We start from the raw sequence: 17,619 nt of genomic DNA, 5'->3' as shown, positions 1-17,619 counted from the left end.
AGCTTTAAAAAATGATTAAAAAAATAATCCCTAGTGAATAGGCATTAGCACTACTATACTGTACATTACATGCATTACAGTCAGACAAGGGAATCATGCTCACTTCCGCCCTTTTTCTCTCTTCTCACTGTGTCTAATATTATTGCCATTGATTGAGAAATTGTCCCTCATCATATCTCACTAACAATCAAATCAAAATCTTTTAATAAATGATTAGCTAATATGCAAACTGGTCTGAAATGGAAATGATATTGATATACCTTTTATCCAAAAATCCAATACATGCGATGCCACTATACCATCAAACAAATACATTATCTTTCAGTTTCACCACCACCACTATGATAAATAAAAATGAGGCAACCAGAATTTTACAAACAAACTGTGATGAACAGAAAACGCTCTGTACACATTTGACCGTGACTTGAATAGAATAGCTCAACCCTTTTGGTGAACGCAAAAAGCCATAATCGGCGAGTAGTTTTGGAGCGTAGCAAATAAATGCACAGGTTGTTGCTAACAGTAACAAGAATAAGCAAAGTGGTTTTTGTTGGAGACATAAGGAGAGAGAAAATTGGAGGCTGAAGCAGACGAAGCTGGAACCAGTATGCGTGTTTTCCCAGAACCTATTCTCTTTCCAACTACATTGGCGTAGAACAGACCTGAAATTGCTGGTACGAACACGTCACTCTCTGCACTTATATAAAAATCAATCACTTTCTCAAATTCAGAATCTAGGAACTTTTTCTTCTTATCCGCTGGCATAATGGCTTCCTGCACCAACCAACAACCAACTTTCAAATACAAACAAAAACAATGGTTCTAATTTGAATGATAATAGATAGATGTAAACAACTTATCTCACCTTTGTATACGTCTTGGGGAACAAATCCTTGAGAGAATCAAGGCTGCTATCCCACCTTGATTCAGTGACATAAACTGTGGTATCCTTGTCAAAACCAATCTGCCTCAAAAACACTGCGATTTCTTGTGCATTGTAGCAGCTTTTCTCCCCATCGTTATCACTATTTTGGCACCCTTTCTTATCCAACATCTCAACCCTTAAGTCCACAGCTATGAATTGGCCGTCTGAATTTCGGCTTAAAGTTCTTAGTCTTTCAACAATGGAGTCAACCACTTCATGCATTTCTGGCTGCAACTCTAAACTTCCAAACATTGCTAAGCATGCAACAGAATCAGTGTCGCCTTTTTTCCCTGCCTTTCTCATGTTTATTGAAGGGAAGTAAGTTGCAAGTCTTACGCTTCCCTTTGTTCTGTATATTGGCTCCACATGTTCAGCTATGTAATCTTCCGTAACACGATTAGGTACTTTCACGGCAGCAATATTCCGTGTTGATACACGACCAGGAAGATCCTTTACCACTCTTACCACCCCTTCCAGGCTTTTTGTGAACACATCAACATCATAAATGTCCTCAAAATTCCTGACATTTCAATTACATTAGTTAGGAACATCTACTCTACACCATTACAATTTACAATCAAAAGTAAATTAGACTGAATAGAAATTTTAGTTTAAAGAGCTATTCATCAATGACATCTACAATTAATTATGCTCAAATTGGCCCTTGTTTAATGGAGTGTACTATTCACAAACAGAAACCATCTACCTACACTCAAGCCCAAGTTTTAAAGAAAAAGAACAAGGTTGGTTTCTGATAAGATTTAGACCCTAACTATTTACAAACAAAAAGGTAGGAAAAGAAAATTTATTAGGCAATTGAGAAATAAGCCTAGTTCATTTTCAGCGTGTTGTTTAAATCAACAGCTTACGCATATTTGTTGATATGATAACAAAAAAAATGATAATATCAAACACAGGATCCAACATCATGAACTCATTTGAAATTAATATTTTAAAATTACCGAGGAAGAAGGGAACCCTTTATAGAATAAGCAAAGCAGAGGTTAAAATATGGACACCGGATTAAAATAAATGCTCTCATCTGTATAATCTTTTATAGAATAAATAAAATTCAGCACTAACCTCCTGTCACCAGGTTGGCTTCCTCTGATGTCAGGTATCACAAGCGTTGCCCCCAGACTTCTAGCAACAATCACTGCATCTGCTATCTGATAACCATCACTATAGTGTTAGAGAATAAAGAAATCAACAATCACGATATTTTATTGATGATTTGAGTACATCTAAGATAAATTCCAGCTACTAGCATCAACAATCAGGAAGGGGGAAAAGAAGAGGCAAAGCAGATCTGCATCACTTTTAGAAAGTGTTCATCACAATACTTGACTTCAAGGATAAGTTCTAGATTGAAAGCACAGGTAAATAAAAGAATCACATGCATCGCAATCCACCAATTTATGAATGCAAATGCTAATGATAACATCAATGTGGCAAAACATGGTAAAACTTCACGTAATAATGGCACCATTTATTTTTGTAGGAGAGGGATGACCATTATGCTTAACTTCTCAATAAGTTAAGCATAATGATTGAATAAGTTACCTGAGAAATATGGTATTCGGGGCCATTGGTTAATGCAAAAGTAACAAATCCTTCAGTCTGCTCCACATCATCTGCCACATGACAACACAGGTATCAAATATTTACTATTTGATAGCATTTGTATGATATAAGTTCCTCAAAACTTTTGTAAGTCTTAAAACAAAACCTTACCAGCAGATGGCTTAACCCAACACGGTTTTAGGTCATCCACGTCTCCCTTCCAAAGTCCTATATTCTTTCTCACATGAGTAGCATCAAACTTAACAGTCTCAAAGTTGGAATCCTCCGATCCTCCGGGTAGCTTTTCCTTACAAGTGAAAAATATGAAATCAGGGTCTTTGAAAGTGAGAAGAGTAAAAGTCGAAATTAGCCAGCTCTAGGAAATACACGGAACCGTATTAGGAACTGGGTTGCTGAGAAAAGGTAGAGAAATAGAGATCAGAGACTCTGGGATTTGTTTACTTAGCTAATTAACTTATTTGGCCAGAGTTCATACTTTCTTCCCAAATTCTATCATTAGAGAAGATTAATTGATCACCAATAGGAAGTTTAGATATTGAAATGTGGTCTAAATAGTTAATAGTTTGACAATCATTGTACAACATAGGTTTCTGTGGTGGAATTGAAGAGAATGAATGAACAATGTAGAAGACATGGTTGAATTATAAAGCATTCCTGTGAGTACTTGACTGAAAATTATGTATAAAACAACTGGGGTCTTCTCTCATGGCTCAAGTTTGTGAATGTGAACAGGGGATCTATGAACAATGTATGTGAAAGAAATAGAAGGGTTATGTTATGTGGGTGTTGTGATGTGTGTGAATTGTGGAAATGGAAATGGAAATGGAAATGAAGAAGGAAAAGAAAGATGGAGAGAAGAAGGGTTTACTTGAAGTGAATCAAAATGGTCTCTTTTGATCATATTTCCAAGCATGACAAACATTGTGAGGGTGAGAACTGCTGCAACCACTTGTCTCAAATCCACTCCCATGTCTTCTTTCTTCTCTCTTCTGCTTCAGTCCCTCACCTTTTTAATAAACCCTCTGAAAACAAAAAGGAACCTTGAGACTCTGATATGGGATGAGATGAAATTGCAAGGTTAAGATAAGAAAACTCACTCAACAAGTACAAATATGCTAATGCCTTGTACCAAACTTCCTCTTTCTAATTATTATTTATTAACAAAGCTCTCTACTTTTTACACCACCGACACTTCAGCTGCAAAAATCAAATCTTCTCCAACATCCTCCTTACCCTTCCTCTCTTTTTTCGTTCAAATAATGTTTTTCTTAATTTTTTCAACCACTGCACAACTTTTGTTGACCCTTCAATTCTGCTTTAGACCGTATTTTTAAAATCTATGCATATAAACTAACTAATTAAATACATTATTGCATATAATTTCAAAAAATAAATCTCAGTTATTTTACTCATTTTTTTTTTCATTTTATAAAGATATATGTTAATACCTATATTTCATATATTTACACGTATAAATATTTACAGATGTATGTTAAGAGAACAATAACTTTATATTTAAATAAATTTTGTAAGAGGCAAGGATATTTTTAACAGAAGATATTTTAACTAACATATAAAAAAAATTATATAGTGGATGTTGTAAGTTACATTTGCATTAAGACAGGTGGTTCAAACTGCATATTTATTTGTAATTTATTTCTCTTTTATTATAGATCGGCCAATATTTATTTTTAAGTAGACCTAATCAATTGAATATAAAATTTAAAAGTATAAGTTTACTATAAATACATTCAAGATAACAATTTACATATGATACAATTATTTTTATTTCACAAAATAGTTGATCTGGTGTGGTTAGATGTCTTGGTACAGAAGATGTTGGACATGACAACTTCTTCAGTCTAAAGTCAGAGACATCTCAACTTGTCCAATCTAAAGTCTTAACCTTTCTGAGATGTGATGTTAGTATTAGAACACAGATTACTGAAGAGGTATTTGGTATTTGTTATTTTCATATTGGTAGGTAAGAAAGTGAGTCTGCTGAATGCTGAAAAAAAAATCATAAAGGATGTTGTTTTTTGTGTAAACAGTGTGTGCACTGAGTTATTGAGAATAAATACAACCTACAAACAACCATGGTAGTGATCAAATAAATACTTTTTTCTTTTACAAATATAAATATGCATGACGGAAAGCAAAGAATCAAATTGTTTTTTATCATCACATCAGGGTTCTTTATATGTGTTGATGAAAAAGGATGTAATGTAATGAAATTAAATTATTATATCAAATTTTAAAGTTCATTGAGAAAAGTACATTGCATCCGTTAATTAAATTTTTGAATAAAAAAAATACTTATATAGTTATAATCTCATAAATGTATCGACTTAGAGTGAAGGTGAAATAAGGAGTGAAGAGATGGGATTAGATGAGATGTCCTAATATAATGCTTAATTGCTGTTTTATTGTGATAGATTTGTGTTAGAATGTTGTGTAGGCAATTACCTCCACCAGGATTTTGATTTTGATTATTTTTTTAAGTATCTGTAATATTTCTTTCTTTGAAAGTTTTAGGTATTGACCTCTAATGAACACAGTAGACTCATTGATTTTTCTAAACTATTTTTATATGTTGTATTCAATTATATATGTATTTCTGAAACAACTTTTTGATATTGACTATGAGATATTTATTCAATATTTTCGGCATGCACAATCATAATGTGAAGAACGAGAAACAAATAAACACTTAAAAATAATAAAGTTAATTTTTCATACTAAATAAATATGAGATACATAGCTTTTAAAAAGGTAGACATTAAGACGTAGTTGTAATATATATAAGTGATGGTAAAATGCGTCAGTCCAATATATTTGTTTTTATATATTTATAAATAAATATTTAAAATATATTTAATTATATAAATATTTTTGAAATTTTTTGTTTATTAATTAATATTTTTAATTGTATAAATTAAAATAATTCGTATACTTTTTAAATTAATCAATTATAATTAATAATTAAAATTTAATTTATAAATATTAATAATTTAAATTATAATAATATTATATATCTATATCTTTTAACAAGTTATGCAAACTGGATCATAAAAACCTGACACTCTCCATTTTGACGGACTGACCAAACCCACTTTCCCACCGATATATACATATACATGCATGTAATGAGTTAGAGTGCCATTAAAATCTCACTAATTTAAAATAGAAAGTTATTTTAATTATATTTTTCAGCTATTTATTTAATTAGAGTGAAGTCTACTTTATCTGTTCTAAAACCAGTGATTCATGAGTTTAGAGGAATAAAATTAAATGATGTCAACTATTAGTAAAAGATTAAAAAATTAAATTTTGATAAATTCATGATTTATTATGAATATACAATATAAATTTAAATGGTGTCAAACAACTTCTAATTAATAGATGGTAATATTAAAATAAGTAAATTGTGTGTAATGATTATCAGCGAAGATAATGGAGGGTGCAGGAAGGTAAAGCAGTGAGATCAAATGATGATGGTTTGGCAGAGCAGTAATTGATGTTGCTTGTCTGTGCAAACCTCTTTGATCTGGTGGATAGCGTAAAGCAAAATACATTTTAATCCATCACAAGTATCAAAAATACTCATTTTTTCTTTCACTAAATAGCCCTTTTCTAGTTTAATTCACCTCATATATGACATTATTTGGACGAACAATCCAAACAAACTACACTTACAGCACCAAGGTTAGGAACATAACATACCACACACACCATAACCTATTTAGCATCAAAGACACAAACGTAAATCAAGTACAACACTGCTACTATTGCTGTCACTACTAAATATAAGCTAATTTTGCATTGGATTGGTGAGACAAGGAGTAAAATGCATGCTGCAGAACTGCTATCACGGTAGCTACCCCTTTGTGCTTCTTGTTCGTGGATTGGAATCTGACAATTGATTAATAACATCTCTCATTGTGGGTCTCTTGTGTGGATCCTTCTCAGTACATCTCAAACCAACCATAAGCACTTTGGTAACGTTTTCCATTATATGGGTATCTGCAAATTCCCCTGAAAGGATAGAATCAGCAATTTGATGAATTTCTGCTGTTTCCCTCCACACAGATTTAACCCAATCCACCAAAACACCACCCTCCATGTAGGAAGGATCTGTGGCTGCTTTCTTTCTTGTTATCAGCTCAAGCAAAACAACTCCGTAACTGTACACATCACACTCCCTACTACTTGTTGTTGCATAAGCATTCTCTGTCATGTCACAAACAAGCCAATGAAACATGTTACTTGATGCATAAGAAGATTTATTAAATCTCTGATTTTGTTATGGAAACACACATCAAACCAATAATAATGTACAAGACTTACCTGGAGCAATATAACCAATAGTACCCGGCACAACAATGGAAGTATTTGAAGCAGGAGAAGACTGTTCCAGAAGTTTGGCAATACCAAAGTCAGCAATGTGAGGCTCCATGTCAGAGTCTAAAAGAATATTGCTGGGCTTGATGTCTCGGTGCACAATGGGAGGGTCACAGTCATAGTGGAGATAAGCTAATCCATGAGCAATTCCAACAGCTATCTTATACCGAACACTCCACTTTAAGGTTGGTGGTGGTGTCCTTTCATGCAAAACATCATGGAGACTTCCCTTTTCCATGTAGCTGTACAAAATTATACCACAATCTTTTCTCAACCAAAAGTCTTCCAATTTGACTAGATTTCGATGCCTGATTTTCCCAAGGGTCTGAATCTCTCTGACCATGCTCGAGTTCTTACCTTGGCTCGCAGCCAATCCTATCTTTTTCACCGCAAAAGCTTTGTCTGGACCTATCAGAGCTTTATAAACAATTCCATGAGCTCCTCTACCAATAATATATCGATCATTTAGGTTCGCTGTGGCCTCCATGACTTTGTTAAGAAGGTACGAAGAACCCTGTTCAGAAGAGATATTGTTTTCCTGCTTAGCTATTCTCTCAAAAACAACAACACAAACTAATGCCAGCAACCCCAAACCAAGAAATATGGACAATCCAAGAAACATCTTCACAATTTGAACTTTACTCAAGCCTTTGTGTTTAGTAGATTTGTCATCGCATGATTTTAGAGAGCTTCTTTCCGAGAAAGCCAAGCAATCTGACGCTGAACATCTGATGCAGAGGCCAGGATTGCCCCGGAACGATGACAAGGAAGAATTAAGAAACTTCATCAGCGTCTTTGGTACAATACCACGAAAAGAATTGTATGAAATATTGAGTTCCACTAAGGAGATGAGGTCACCAAGAACTTCTATGCCTCCTGTCAAATTGTTCTGAGACAGATCCAGTGTTCGCAACATTTTCAGGTTTCTAATTTCCACAGGAATTTCACCAGTCAACCTATTTGAACTTAGATTCAAACCATAGATCAATTTCTGCATTGCTCCAACTGATACGGGAATTTTGCCTCCGAACACATTGCCACCAAGTTGTAGCTCAGAAATCATTTTGAATTCCGACAAGAAAGACGGGAGGCCCCCACTAAAGCGATTCTCGCTCAAAATTAATGTGGTTAGCTCTGTCCAGCTCTGCAGACTTGATGGCAATGAACCATTTAGGAAATTGAATCCGACATCAAACCTGTCCATTCTGGTGCACTTTGATAGCTGAGAGGGCAAAGGACCTTCTAAGTTATTGTGAGCGAGATTCAAAGTCCGAAGATTCACTAGGTTCCCTAGCTCTGATGGTATTGCCCCTGTAAATTTGTTCATGGACAGAATTAAGTCAGTGATACGTGTGCAGTTTCCCAAACTTGATGGAATTGCTCCATGAATTTTGTTGTTGCCAATTTCCATATAAACGAGATTTTGACAGCTCTTAAAATGAGGAAGAGGCCCAGTAAAATTATTCTGTTTGAGGATTAATCTTGTAAGTGTTGTACAGCTCCCAACATCAGGAGGTACGCTACCTTGAAGTTGATTAATGCCCAAATTCAGGATCTTTAACTTCTTGCCAAAACACAGATTTGGTGGGATGTTGCCAGTGAATTTATTACTTGTGAAGTCCAACAGAACTAAACTGCTGTTAATTCCCAAGCTTTGAGGTATGACACCGGAAAACTGGTTGCTAAACAAAGAGATGTTTTTCAGCTGCTTGAGCTCTGCAATCTCCAATGGCAATTCTCCAGAAAGACTGTTATTATACAGATGCAGAGACTGAAGACCTTTAATCTTCCAGATGCTGAGTGGAATTTCACCAGTCAATTGATTTGAAAACAATTGCAAATCCACCAGTTTTCTTAGTTTTCCCAATTCACTTGGAATGTTACCCTTAAGCCGATTGGAATACAGCTCTAAATCTGTCAGAGACTTGCAGTTCCCAATTTCTGGAGGTATTTTTCCAGATAAATGGTTCACCGGAAGGCATAGAATAGAAAGCTTGGTCAGTAGCCCAAAGGAGGGTGGAATATTCCCCACCAAATTGCAGTTCACAGCAAAAAATTCCGATAAACTACTACAGTTCCCCAGGCTTGAGGGAAGGCCACCACTAAAGTCATTGTCTGAGAGAACCAAAACTACTAAATTTTTACAATTAGTTGAACCCAAAGAAATTGTACCCGTAAGTCTATTATCGGAGACATCAAAATATTCCAGATGATCGAGATTATCTAGACTCTGAGGCAGTACACCCTCCAACTGATTCGTGTTCAGACACAATTCTTGCAATTTACTGCAATTCCCAATGGATGAAGGAATTGTCCCAGACAACTGGTTACTCTGAAGATACAACAGCAAAAGCTCAGACATGTTCCCAATACTGGTGGGAATGGAACCGCTTAAAAGGTTATTTGATAGATCAATAGTATCCAGAACAGGTATTTGAGACAAGGAATGTGGAATTTCACCAGATAGCTGATTATTGGCAAGGCTGAGAAACTGGAGGCTGTGCAAGTTTTTGAAGGAGTGAGGTATTGGGCCACTGAGGTTGTTATTTGTAAGGTCTAAGTAGTGTAGGCGAGAAATGTTTCCAATTTCAGGACCTAACTTACCAGAAATCCCATAACCTGTGAGGTTAAGGTAGATGACATGGTGGGTATGGTCGCATTGAACTCCTACCCAAGAGGCGCATGGAGTGGAATCAGAGGCAAGCCACGTGGTGTTTATGGAAGGAGGCACGGAGTTCCAGTGGGTCGTGAGAGATAACAGGGTGAGGCCATCGGAGGTGAGTGCAGAGACAGCATGAAAGAGGAAAGAGAAGAAAAGAAGGCACCTTGTGAAGATGGTGGAATGCATTGCTGAGCGGTGGAGGTGGAGAAGCGCAAAGGCCTCACCTTGGGGAAGCACCACAACCGCTGCAATGGGAAATCAACTCTTCTGGGCTCTGACTCATGGTTGAAAATGCGAGGACAAAACCAATGGTCATTCATTGTTGTCTGTCGGAAACAAATAAATGGTGTCTGTGTTGTCTTCGAGCTTTCACATTGGTATCTGGGAAGTTGAATTTTGTATGGTCTCTCTTTGTCAATTTTCAACTAACTTTTGGCTTTGAAAACTGTGTTTATGGAATGTAATGTATTTATTCTTTCTTAATGTAATTAGATAAATATAAAATAATAACATTGGATATAATATATGAGCTATGATAGGTTAAGAAAGTGTTTTAATAATAATAATAATAATAATAAATTTTGTTTTTTTGGAAGATAGCATTGAAGAATTTATGGTGGTAGTAAAGAGATTAAATTAAATTTACTCAACCTATCCGAAATAAATTTGGCCGTAAGATCGAGTTAGATTAGCTAAAAGAGTAATATTTTAGTAAAGAAATATTAATAACGATTGAATTTAAGTAGTTCATTGTAATTTTGTGATTATTTCACCTAAATGTAAAGTAAAATTTTACAATTTATACATCTGTAATATATTTTAAATTTGATTTTTTTTATATGATACTTTTTTATTCAAATTATAGTTTATTATAAAAATAATTATCAAAACTATTCGTACATTGTTTCTAGGAATTAATATATTTATTTCATTTGTTCAAAATTAAAATAGAAATTAAAAAAAAAAGTATTGATTTAATATGATATGAATCTAAATTCGAATAATCATTCCAAAATTAATTCGCAATCTCAACAATTCAAATATGACTAATAAATTAAGAAGTATGTGGTATTAAAGATAAGACTTTTCGATAGAGTAAATAAATGATATAATTATAAAATAAGTATGCATTTAAGCAATCAAAATAACTATTAAGAAATACATTAGTTAGCTAGTAATATATAGATAACATTTTTTATATACAAATTAAAAGGCTAAATCCTCAGCGACTTCAACTATATTTAATATCAATATTGTAGTGTTTATGTATAGTATTGTGAGGTGTGTTGTCGGAATTTAAATATAAATAAAAGAATACCTAAGTTTGATGGATTAAAATACAAACAAAATTGAACCAATTTAATATTATTTAAAAAATGATCTTATATTAATCATATTAATAGTGGATATCAAATGAAAGGCATTTTCTTTTATTTATACAATTGAGATATAATACTAAAATGACAATAAAGACAAACTAAAAGGTGATGAATTTAGCCAAACTCGTTAAAGTCTGAACCTAATAACCCTCTCTGTAACAGAACCAAAATTAGTATCTTTTGGATTGTTGGCATTAGTGGATTTTAAATTTTTAAATTCAAATTTTAATGAATTATGTATTGGAATTTATAAAATAAATTTAAAAGAGGTAAGATATTTATTTTTCGTTGTGTTGTTTGTTTGTGACACACACTGGGAATCAGCGTTGAATACTTGCGGATAATTGCGTTTTCGTCCTTTCCACTCCCTCCAATCCCATATAGGGCAAGAGTAAGAAAGATCCAAAGAGTGTAAGAATTTGGACCAACCAAAGCTTAAGAAGCAAACTCCACGCTCATTTTCTTCTTTCTTATTGTTGCCAAAATACAAAGTAACGCGTTATTGAGGTCAGTTTCTGGGAATTCTTCTCTTTCATATCTACTTTCTAATTTTGTGTGAATAGAAATGCTTTCAATTTTGATCTTGTTAGTGGATTCAATTGTGAAATTTTCCGTGCAGGCTAAGTTGGTTAGTTTTTAAGTCAATTTCTCTGTTTTTTTTTTTTTTTCTGGAGCAAACAAACTCATACCAGAGTCATCTGGGAAAGCAGATTAGATGAAGAGGGCATTTTTTTTTCTTTAAACATTCTCCAGCATGTGACTATATGACAACCGCTTCGATGCATCTAGTTAGATTTTTGCTTATTCTATACGCTACTATTTTTGACTCAAATATTTGGTAGTTTAAGTATATATATTAGATTGCATAACCGTTTCATCAATACTATTAAAAAGGGGTGATTTGGTTTTCATTATGCTTTTCAACCTTGAAACAAGCTGGGTCTGCCAACTTCTCTGACTTTTAGGTTAACAAAGATCTTCTAATTCTTGTGTTTTCGGATTATGTAAATGGAGAGTATCATCCATCGCTTCAAATTTGTTACAGAGGCAAGCTTAGGAGCCTTTTTCTTATGCTAGCATGGATCTTAATGATCTTAACAAAGTCTGGGAAATCAAGCCTCTAAAAAGAATCGGAGAAGATGACGCAAGGAAGATTCTCGAAAAGGTAGCAAAGCAGGTTCAACCGATTATGCGAAAAAGAAGATGGAAAGTCAATGTTCTTTCTGAATTCTGGTACTTGATCATTGAAATCCCTTCATTTTACTTTTTTAAATGCTATGTACTTGTGTTAGTATTAGTCGTCTAAAACCTTGATGTGCAGCCCTGCCAATCCATCACTTTTAGGGTTAAATATAGGACCAGGTGCAGAAATAAAGATAAGACTTCGGAGGCCAAACTGCGAGTGGGATTTCTTCCCATATGAGCAGATTCTCGATACCATGTTGCACGAGCTTTGCCATAATGAACATGGTCCCCATAATGCTCAGTTTTATAACCTTTTGGATGAAATCAGAAGGGTAATGATTTGTTGCTCTCTATCAATTTATATTTGTAGTGTTGTCTATACTTAACTATGAATGCATTGTTCTAGTTCCTTAGACTTTGACTGTTTCACATTCGCTTTGTAATGGTATCACCATGTGTGGTACACTATACTGCTAATGCATGTGTGGTTTTCCAGATACAAAATTTAGTGTGTTTTCAGTGGAGGCACACTTACATACACATTCAGCAAAAGAATTTGGGAACTGTGAGACTATTGTTACCCTTAGTTCTAAAATTTAGCATAAACTCGTGGTTCACAGTTATCCTGGTAGATATGCACCCATTTCTTTACGTAGTTTACCTAACTGAATATTTCATATATTGATGAAATTTAAAAGAAGACTCATCAGATTACATTGCCTAAATAAAAAGTGGAATCCTTATTTTCAAATTATGTGCTGATAATAGTTCATGAATATATTGTTTCTGCTGACTTGCTATCTTTGTATATATACGCACATCCTTACTGTCACTGGTCATAGATAATTAATATTTTTAGTTCAAACCCTATTCTACTGTAGGAATGTGAAGAACTGATGGTCAAAGGGATTAATAGCACTGGGAACGGATTTGACCTTTATGGGAGACGTCTGGGTGGGTCCTCCCAGCAACCACCTTTGTCATCACTTCGCCAGACTGCATTGGTAGCTGCTGAAAGCAGGGCACGTCATAGAGCTTTGCTGCCTTCTGGACCTCAGTATTTAGGTGGTGATAAAAATATCAAGTCTTCTCTGAGTCCAATACAAGCTGCTGCCATGGCTGCTGAAAGAAGACTGCACGATGACAAGTGGTGTGGGTCAAAATCTCAAAGGAGTGAGCCTCAAATGAGGGAGAATACAAGTTCTAGTGAAGCCTCTTCAAGATCTATTCAAACTTCAGCTATTCAATCTGCAACAACCAAGGAAAAATTTGAGGGAGCAAAATGGCAGTGCAACACTTGCACTTTGTTAAATAAGGTACAATTTGTTATGCTTCTATCATAATGAATTTGATAGATTGTATAAAGTAGTTCTCGTTTTGATTTCATTTAATATTAAATTATGTATGTACAATGTTCTATCTCATTACTGTATTCCATCACGAAAACAATAATCTTATTAACTTGAAAATTTCCAATCTCTGCCCTCCCATCCAACGTCAGCATGCCTAGCAGAATGAAAAGGATCATTCAATAGTGCCTTGACTCTAATTTCATAAGCTCTTCAATTTTTCAAGTTTTCTTGCTGGAGGCCAAACTTGATTCATGGAAATTATAGGTTATTTTACCATAGTGATGTAGTAGGTTGTTAGATGTGATGTGTACACGATGTTTTTTGCATAAAGAAAACAATATATGTATACACAAAGGTTAGTGTCAATCTGTTTACTGATTAACCTATGTATATAGCCTGCTATTTTAATTGTAGGGATGATGAGGTAAGGCTCTACCCTTTTCACGTGTGCCTTTAATTTTGAACCGGTATTTGAATCTGCATTACTTGGAGAAACTCTACGTAACTTTGAAAAGCATAATAAGTTGAGATTATCTGAGAAATGCGTGAGCGTTATAGAGGAGTTTCTATGCTTTGTAGCACCCCCAACCTTCCCAAAAACACATTGATCTAGTGTTTGTTGGTTATGTTAACTCACTGCGCAGGGACTAAAATTTTTGTCGGATGAGGTCTTTTGTGTTATTAATAATAATGCTATTGACAATTTTAAATGTGATTGGCAAACTGCTCTTGCATGCACTGAGTAGAATTATTTGTGGTGGTGATCTGGTGTATTGCAGCCATTAGCATTGATATGCGAAGCCTGTGGAACAGAGATGCAGAAAGGTGTTTCCAAGTTCAAAATTTGGTCTTGCAAATTTTGTACTCTAGAAAACGGGGTTGAGCTGGACAGATGCTTATGTTGTGGAGAATGGAGATATTCATATGGCCCATCAGTGACCACCCGTGGGCCTTACATTGGTACCTAACCGAACCAAACTTTACAATTTGCAAGTATTTTGGTTGTAATCACAACATTTTAGCATGGTCAATGAAGTTTTCGTGAGAAATTAGAAGAAAAAAAACATAAATTTCATTTTGTCTGAAAGAGTTAATATAAAAAGGAATTAGTAAAATCAGAAGTAGCGGCTAAATATTATGTTTCATTTTGTAGCTGTTAACTTCATTGTGTTTAGAAGGTTCCAACCCAAAATATTTTGGCCTGTTACGCTTCCTATGAATTAGTCCGTATCTAACCAATGAAAAGGTAGTTTCTTCCTGCACCTCCATAACATCTCCATATAAAAAATATTTCTATTTTGCTTAGATTATGTAGTCCGACTTGAATTGTATAATCTAAAAGATCACATTTTCTTTAAAATAAAAATTGGATTGGATAATCTGAAAGTTATTTTAGTTTTCAAATTATATAATTAAGAAAAAGATAAATGAAATATTTTTTAATGAGTACAGAAAGAAACTTATAGATTTGCAGGAAGAAGGTGCCTGTAAAGAACAAGGAAACTTATGGGTTGTTGTATATAGATTAGGCTTTTACTTTCTGCGTTCGTATACTTTTCATCCTGCACCTCCGTTTTTCGAAGATGTCCTTTTTGCTATATATAACTCATTCTACCTCATTGATTGTCTTCATTGGTGCCCTTGGGAGCACTTGCTTTGGACATTGGAAGCGAAGGGCTCTTATGTAGGGACTCTTTCTTCAGTAGTTACAAGAATGAACATAAAATTCTAATCAAATATAGTTATAATCTATGCCCATTAAGGATTTTCTTTATTATTGTTATTACGTAGACATTTTGTTATTAAATATAAATTTATTAATATAATTTATTTTATAATAAAAAATTATTCATAATAAAATTATTTATTTTATAGTTTTTTTATTTTTTGTTATCATAAACCACCACTTGTTATATTACAGATATAAATATTATTTTATTTAAAAAATTCAAAATCTTGTAATTACTCTCACTCACTATTCTATTCAAATTATTATGATGGTTAACTGGAGAGAATGTTGAATCTTAATAATTTTTAGTATATAATTTAGTTCTATTTTATAAAAAATTAAGAAGAAATTTAAATTATGAATATTTAGTACATTTTTCTTTACAATGGTGATAAAGAGTAATATTTATTGATTTAGAATTATTTGATATAACTAAGAGTAGTAAGTATGATAAAGTAAAATGAAACAAAATTAGAGTTTTCTTTTTTTTTTAAGTGGGCTCAAATCCAATTTTTAATTAGATTTATAGTCTTTTGATATGGAGATTTCTTGTCTTGATATGGAGACTTGCCACTTTAATGCAAGGCTATATTTAATTTAAACAGTCTCTGCTGTAGGCAAGGCAAAGGTTATAAATAAGTGATTTAGGCGCTTCAACTTCCATTCTTTGTTGTGACGTGAATCGAAGGCATCATAACCCTTTCTTTTTCTGCGCCGCCGATAAGGAGCTTGTGGCTATGGCGGAACCTGTAACCATGCCGGACGTAACCATGTCGGATTCCAACACTCACGACCAAGGTGAGGATCCTTACAAATTTATTTTCGATCATTCTCGTATCTCAGCTTCGCAGGAAGAATACTTGCGCGATCTTTGTGTCAGAGCACGCGGTCACCACTCTCCCTCAACCTCCGTTGACTCCCCCGTTGTTCCCCTGGACGTTTTCCACACTCCACCGGAGAACACCTCGCCACCCTCCTTCTGCGACCAGCCGACGGCCGCCACCGAATGCGACCATCCTTGCACCGTTAATCATGCCGTCGATGTTGACGCTGCTACGCAAGGGTTCATCTATTTGAGCGAGGGGTTGAACTTAGGGTTTTCAGGAGTTCAGCCGTCGCAGGGAACGAACGTCGTCGGTGAAAGCTCGGTGAAAACATCAAAATTTTCGGAAGGCGACATGGGTTCTGAGAAAGAACCATGCACTCCTGAAGTTGTTGATTCGTTTAGAGGTCTCTTAGAGTTCACACAAGAAGAGGAGAAAGATCTTGAAGATTTTACTTTGTTGGAAGTTACCCAGGCTTCTGAGATGGTTTTTCCTCGGCCAAATTGGTGGCCAGAAGGCTTTGACGGTTTGGAGAAACCGCCATGCTCTGATGATGTGTATACAGCTTTGTTAAAGATAAAAACTGAAAAGGAGAAAAATTTTGAAGATCTCAATTTATTAGAAGTATTAGAAGTAGCCAAAGCTTGTGGGATGGTTTTTACTCCGCCAAGGTGGTGGCCGGGAAGGCTTTGACGGATGAGAAAAGTGTAAGAAAACTGTCAAAACTCTTTTTTTGTTGCTTCTGCTTCATTTGCATCTTTTTTGTGCAGTTCACGAGTTGACATTTTGATAATACACGAGATATGTGAATTTGGAAAAGGGATTCAATTAAGATTTCATCTTATTGGCTCTCGAATTCATCTCTTGAACTGCTAGCATGATTATTTGGGAATGTGTTTCTTTAAAATTCTATAACGTTCCAAAATCAAAGCCATTATATAAGGAAATTAACATCGTTATAAAAAGTATTAAACATTATATTTTTATCGTACTGAATTACGGACACTATCTTTTTACCGTAAGAATCGCTGTTTGATTCAAGACTACAATGTGGTAATATTAACTTCCATGGACAAAGTTCGAATGTCTGATATCTCGTTTGATTTAATTTCTCTTTACCCGGTTAATAGAGGTGACCAATTTTTCATAAACGTATCAAATCAGAAAGTTTAAATTCTTGAGATAATTATATTATCCACTATCTGATTACATCTTAAATAAAGATGGTCCAAGGAAAAAGAAAAAAACTTGTATGAAAAGTCAGAAGTACTTGTATAAATAAACCATGTATTGATATTTTACACCATTTTCTAAACAACTACATTCTTTAGATTATACATTTTTTTCTACGATGCTTGTAAAACACATCTCTTTACGCAACTCACTGTTTTGAAAATTAAATCCTGTTTATAATTCCACCACGCTATAAGAAAATTCAAATGAACCAACTTTATTAAACGTAGGCAGTAAAACATTAAATTAATATTTAAATATATAACGAGAAAAACAAAATATAATAATTAGTTAAAATATGATTACAGTGGACATATAGTAAATTTCATCCCTCAACAAATGTAC

At 34.2% G+C, this 17,619-nt stretch overlaps 3 protein-coding genes across 11 annotated transcripts; 1 reads left to right on the top strand and 2 right to left on the bottom strand.

Moving 5' to 3' along the window:
- Window positions 1–230: 230 nt before the first annotated feature.
- On the bottom strand, window positions 231–3,531 carry LOC114183118 (protein MANNAN SYNTHESIS-RELATED 1-like). 2 transcript variants are annotated; one of them, XM_028070005.2, is made up of 6 exons: window positions 3,378–3,531; window positions 2,660–2,795; window positions 2,489–2,559; window positions 2,009–2,094; window positions 866–1,445; window positions 231–774 (listed from the first exon to the last, which is right to left on the bottom strand). In XM_028070005.2, exons 1-6 carry the CDS (start codon window positions 3,477–3,479, stop codon window positions 517–519), a joined length of 1,233 nt encoding a protein of 410 aa, XP_027925806.1. In that variant the 5' UTR covers window positions 3,480–3,531; the 3' UTR covers window positions 231–516. The 2 variants fall into 2 exon arrangements, with proteins under 2 accessions (XP_027925806.1, XP_027925808.1); XM_028070007.2 differs by having other exon boundaries at window positions 2,660–2,789; window positions 3,378–3,529.
- A 2,569-nt stretch (window positions 3,532–6,100) lies between these two features.
- On the bottom strand, window positions 6,101–9,985 carry PEPR1 (PEP1 receptor 1). The gene is made up of 2 exons (XM_028069744.2): window positions 6,857–9,985; window positions 6,101–6,739 (listed from the first exon to the last, which is right to left on the bottom strand). The coding sequence occupies exons 1-2, from the start codon at window positions 9,756–9,758 to the stop codon at window positions 6,387–6,389; spliced, it is 3,255 nt and encodes a 1,084-aa protein (XP_027925545.2). The 5' UTR covers window positions 9,759–9,985; the 3' UTR covers window positions 6,101–6,386.
- Window positions 9,986–11,270: 1,285 nt separating this feature from the next.
- Window positions 11,271–16,897, top strand: LOC114185481 (DNA-dependent metalloprotease WSS1-like). 8 transcript variants are annotated; one of them, XM_085674061.1, is made up of 7 exons: window positions 11,271–11,458; window positions 11,997–12,184; window positions 12,296–12,468; window positions 13,018–13,452; window positions 14,268–14,448; window positions 14,642–14,734; window positions 15,835–16,897. In XM_085674061.1, the coding sequence occupies exons 2-6, from the start codon at window positions 12,166–12,168 to the stop codon at window positions 14,710–14,712; spliced, it is 879 nt and encodes a 292-aa protein (XP_085530187.1). In that variant the 5' UTR covers window positions 11,271–11,458; window positions 11,997–12,165; the 3' UTR covers window positions 14,713–14,734; window positions 15,835–16,897. The 8 variants fall into 8 exon arrangements, with proteins under 8 accessions (XP_085530187.1, XP_027929018.2, XP_027929023.1 ...); XM_028073217.2 differs by having other exon boundaries at window positions 12,273–12,468; XM_028073220.2 differs by lacking the exon at window positions 11,271–11,458 and adding an exon at window positions 11,459–11,579 and having other exon boundaries at window positions 12,273–12,468.
- Window positions 16,898–17,619: the final 722 nt, after the last annotated feature.

This window comes from Vigna unguiculata, chromosome 5 (genome assembly GCF_037176805.1).
Source record: "Vigna unguiculata cultivar grain cowpea cultivar isolate G323 ecotype 2 chromosome 5, ASM3717680v1, whole genome shotgun sequence".
Taxonomy (NCBI): Eukaryota; Viridiplantae; Streptophyta; class Magnoliopsida; order Fabales; family Fabaceae; genus Vigna; species Vigna unguiculata.
The sequence above is the reverse complement of the archived record's forward strand: the minus strand, read 5'-3'. Positions and strand labels throughout refer to the sequence as shown.